Source organism: Lepisma saccharinum, chromosome 16, assembly GCF_977018435.1.
Source record: "Lepisma saccharinum chromosome 16, izLepSacc3.1, whole genome shotgun sequence".
NCBI lineage: Eukaryota > Metazoa > Arthropoda > Insecta > Zygentoma > Lepismatidae > Lepisma > Lepisma saccharinum.
The window spans coordinates 30,935,774-30,941,037 of record NC_139244.1 but is presented as its reverse complement, the minus strand read 5'-3'; the positions used below and the strand labels follow the sequence as shown (position 1 = coordinate 30,941,037).

Here is a 5,264-nt window from a genome sequence, read left to right as displayed (position 1 = left end):
TTGTGCACACGAGTAGAATTCGAGATTTTCAGGGCATCGGGAAATTTCGAACATTTCACGTCCAGAAAATTTCCCGACTTTGTCGCGAAATGACGACTTTTTCCCGTCCCGAATGTCGGGATAAAAAAAAAAAATTGCCGTCCCGACCAAAAAATTCTGTCCTGCACACCCCTGCAAATAGCTACAGACTGTCAAATATCAAGTACCAAAATGTGTTTTAAACAAGTCTAAAAAACTTGTTTAAAACACTTTGTTTTAAACGTTTTAAACATTTGTAAAAAAAACAAAGCCGTCTGTTTTAAACGTTTAAAACAATATGTTTTAAACATGTCAACCCTGCAATTGTGCGTCGGAGAGATATTTTTGTTGAAAAACACATGAATGCCCGATCAAATAGATTCCACGATGGAACAAAATCCTCCACGAACTTTGAAAATGCTACAGAAACCAGTAGCGTACGCAGGATTTCGTCAAGGGGGGGGGGTTATTTCTAAAACTTTCTCCAAATTCACATTACCTTTGATTTATTATACTTTAAATAATAATAATCACAATTAATTAATAATACTTATAATTAATTAATTAGCTGAATTACTACTAATAATACTACTAATACCACTACTACTATTATGTAGTAGAGATCTACATAAATATACCATTTATGAAAACAATAGAAAGAAATTACTTTCTAATCATTCAATTTTTATCAAATCCTGGGGGCATTTTTTTGTTTTTGTTTTTTGTCTGGTCAACGAGGTGAGACATTTTAAGGGTGAAGAAAATCCATAAAACAAGAAAATATATTAAAATAAATTGAAATAATTAAAGTATGGAACTCATCCAAGAAGCTGCGGTGGTCTGGTCGGTAGAGCATCTGACAATCACGCGGGAGATCCGGATTCGATTCCCGAAATTGGTTGGAATTTTTCCGGCTTCTTCCCCGCATAAATGTCCCCGATAATTCACATCTGGATTGTCTCACTGTTCTTACCAACAAAACATTTTCCAATAGTTAAGCTTATTGTCGTTTGAATAATTGTCTAGTCAACAAGGTGAGACATTTTAAAGAGAGACATTGAAACGTGCTGCGGTAAATAATACAATGGGAAGGCAGACTGGTGACTGTATTCTTGTCCGCCTAGCCTTTGTCCATACATTAGCCTCTAACAACGAACCAAGACCTTTCTTTAGTTAATTCTCATTGTTCACACAAAAAAAATACATGTTCGTTGAACACCGGTGTACGTAGAGGCATGGCCGATGGTTAGAGGCACATACTTTTGGTAAATAAAAAAGCAAAATTTCAGTATAAAAACAGAGTCAATTTCGGGTTCAAAAGCTGTAAATAAAATGAAATTTCGCTGTTATAGCGGTGAAAAAGCGGTATATAAAATTACATTTTGGTTTTAAAAATGTGAATATAATCCCAATTGATTTAAAAACTGCACTATTACACAAAATAAATATATCCCTTCTAATAGCACATTAAATCATTACCAGAATATTAAGTTTATTCCTGTATAGAGGAGTCCATTTTTGCTTTTCAAATATTTACAGCAAAATTAATCAATTTTCCGTGAATTGCATAACACACAGGATACTTCAGACTTCAGAAAGTGTCGCGTCGGTATATCAACGGTAAATTTCGTGTTTAAGAGTCTATTTCGCATCATTTCGTGACAAAACAGGGTAGGAAAATGCACCTCACACCTTTCAGAAACCTTAAAAATTAACATTGCAATGTGTTATTTCAAATTTCGTTTTCTTTTTGTCAAAAATTAAATATGCATGCCTCTACCGATGATGCTACAGCCCCTACCAAAATTTTGAGAAAATCAGAATTTTCAAATAAAAATCCGTTAAGAACTTTAAAAAATCAAAATGTGTAAATACAAAACCTCTTTCAAAGTGAGTCCCGATTACCATTTTTGTCTTTGAATACAATTTTAATAGACTGAAAAGCTCCAAAAATACGAAATATTTTATTATGCATCCTGTCCTCCAAAACGAAGCCACATTTACTATTCCGGCCCCTCCCCCCCAAAAAAAAACTGCGTACGCCAGAGTATTGAACATTGTTGCAACTGAAATACAAAACATTTTATTTCTCTTTTAAATCATAGTTACCCTCATATTTCTCTTTCAAGAACTTGTGCTTATTTTCAAGGCATCACTCTGAAAGACGCGTGTGCTTGGAATGTTGTGCTTTTCTCCATGCTACAAGGAAATAATAATTCAAATTATTATTATTATTATTATTATTATTATTAGTGGTAGTAGTAGTAGTAGTAGTAGTAGATGTAGTAATAGTAATAGGATTGTCCCAGATCTTTGACTGTGGTAAATTGGCCATTTAAAATTTATTCCACAGCATTTTTCATAATATTTCACAAGCTCAAGGGGGGGTTTAAACCCCGTAACCCCCCTTGCGTACGCCACTGACAGAAACTCATTTCCGTAGTTTCCTCTGTGAAAATGAGGAAATGCGTTTGACCGAGCTCGAACTGCTGTTACCGCTCCAACATCAGTGCAAAATAGACTATAAGCTTAAACGTAACCGTACTTCTAACAATAATAATAGTAATTTCGAGTAACCTCAGGGGGGCAAGTGCTCCCTCTGGCCCCTCCCTGTGGGTGCCCTTGACTCTCATGTGTTGCATGTTCAGTAATTTTTGAGAAGAGTAGAAAACTGGCGATATTATTTTAATGCTAACGGAACCTAACCTAACAACGAGAGCATTTAGGTTTATTATTAGAATCTTAAAACATTTATGTGAAAGTAATCGCTACAACTTCACAGTATGTGTTACAGACGTAATTGCATACATAGCATGATGAAATCACGATAAAACAAAGACCGAGTTTGCTGCCACGCTAATCTCTTTTGAGGTTCCAGCAGAAAAAAAACGTGGCAGCAGACACTACCTTAAAAATTTCGTCTCTGAACGGCTGTTCGTAAACTCCAGCCAACTCAGCGCAGATCTTACGAGTGGATTACGCAGACGTCACACGAAACGTCATGTCGACGTCATTAGCCAAGCTGTTCCACGCTGCAGTTTACGAACAGCATGGATTATGGCGTGGTGGATCGTCTTGTCTGCTTGACTCTTGAGCATGTTTAAAAGCAGTTGACTTTCTTTGAAGTAGTATTGGGTGTAAATGGCACTAAATCTCGCTTCTATATAAAGCTCGGCTACATTAATATAAATTAATAGAATATTTTGACAAGATTTGGAAATCGACACAAAAAATAACCGAAAAAAAATGATCATACGTATGCCTACACATCAAAAATAATTATTTTGTAGTATTTTATTGGTTGGTGAATTTAGTCTAGTATACCGTGTGTTAACACCAACTAATAACGCTGAATTATGGTAAATGAAATGGTTTCAAAAATATTTATTTCATTACAGTTCAGATCAAAAACAACTATTCATTGTTTTATACTTTTTTCTCTTCGGATACCAGTTTTTGCATATTTTCCCCATATATATACATCTACGGAAAGAATGATAAGATAATATTAACTACATCTTTTCTTTCAGCTGCCTTTCTGACTTACGAAGGCATCAAATAAATGATTGCCGACCATTGAAAGCTGTCGCGTTGTGCTTTCTGCTAGTTTTCGTCTGCAGACAGCCAACTCAGTCGCATCGAGAACGGCTTACAAATCTTACGAGCCAAGTAAGCCGGATACGTCACCGTGACGTCACGGAACCGGAAGTGGGCGGAGCTAGCCGTACTTGGATTGAGTTTAAGAACAGATGTAGCCAGCTTCGGCTGACTTGGCTGGAGTTTACGAACAGCCGTTGATTAAAGGACAGTAATCTGTGGTACCATGGCAACAGCTCAGCTGATTTGAAGTGGTTTTGAGAAAAAAAGAATTGTTAGTTTAAGCAATTTGTTGTTATTAAGAGTTAAAATTAGACGTACAACTTAGCAATGCCTTCATGTGCTGTAGCAGGGTGTCGTAACTATAGTACAAGGTCAAAAGGTACGAACATTTCATACTATACATTTCCCAAGGAATCTTCAATTTGTGACCAGTGGGTTCGTGTGTGTAAGCGCCAAGACAGTATAAAGATAAAACATGCTAGGATATGTAGCTCGCATTTCACCCCAGAAGATTTTATGCGGAATCTAAAGGCCGAACTTCTAGGTTTGAATCCTAGAAAAGTTCTAAAATCAAATGCTGTGCCCACAATAAATCTGGATGAACCACCTTCTACAAGCACGTCTTCGTTACCTAGCATTGAAGCTATCAATCACATCCGTATAGAACATGGGTATGCAGAGAGAAGTGATAGTTATGCAGAGATTCCTTGCAGCACAACAAAGTACTCATTACCCGACATGGAAACGTCTAATCGTACCACTGCAAAATATGGGTTTCTAGACAGCAGAGAAAATATAACTGAAGCATTTAGTAGTAGCAAGTGTGTTATAGATATGTTCTCTGATCTACCTCCGGGAGGGCCAAAGATAGACAAAAAGATACAAACCGATAGACAAAGTATGTTACTTCAAGAACAATTGGAAAAGAAAGTGAACAGGTTGGACTACAAATACAGACTAGAAAGAGAAAAAGTGTTAAAACTAAAATCTAAAATAAGGCTACTACACCTTAATTTACGCAAGAAAAACAAAAAAATTCAAGAAATTCAATGTAAATACAATGCAAAAATTAAAGAAGATGTGAGGATGGTATTGCACCAAATATTCTCAGATTCACAAATTTCTGATATTTTTAAGAGTACAAAGAGAACATGTTGGAAGCCTGAAGACCTGAAAAGAGCATTAGCAGTACGAAAAACTATTAAAAGAGAATTGTACATTTATTTGAAGAAAGAGTTGAACGTGCCATTACCAGCAATATCAACATTGACGAGGTGGACCTCAGGATCGAGTTCATTACAAGAATCCAGCGACTTTACAAGTTGCACTACAGTTAATGAGAATTCAAACATAATTGATGAGAAAAATGAAGAAATACATATTATCAGGATCATCTAGGATAAAAAATCCTCTGTACCTTCTACTGGAATGGATAAGCTTTCATGATAGATAATGGAATAATCAAAACACTAGTGCGAAAATGTCCAGAGCTTCACTGTGACCTTCTAAAAATATTATGCATTAAGCATATGAACACTGCAACAGTTTCCATACAGATGTAAGCTATTGCATCTTGTTAATACATTTTGTTTTAAAATGGCTTGTTCTACTTATGTGCTACAATGATGTCTTAAGTGATATGCAGT

General features: G+C 35.8%; 1 protein-coding gene across 1 annotated transcript; it reads left to right on the top strand.

The window, feature by feature from the left end:
* The first annotated feature begins 3,861 nt into the window (after positions 1 to 3,861).
* Positions 3,862 to 5,264, top strand: LOC146000370 (uncharacterized). Its single transcript, XM_083137928.1, has one exon. The coding sequence runs from the start codon at positions 3,946 to 3,948 to the stop codon at positions 5,014 to 5,016; it is 1,071 nt and encodes a 356-aa protein (XP_082994054.1). The 5' UTR covers positions 3,862 to 3,945; the 3' UTR covers positions 5,017 to 5,264.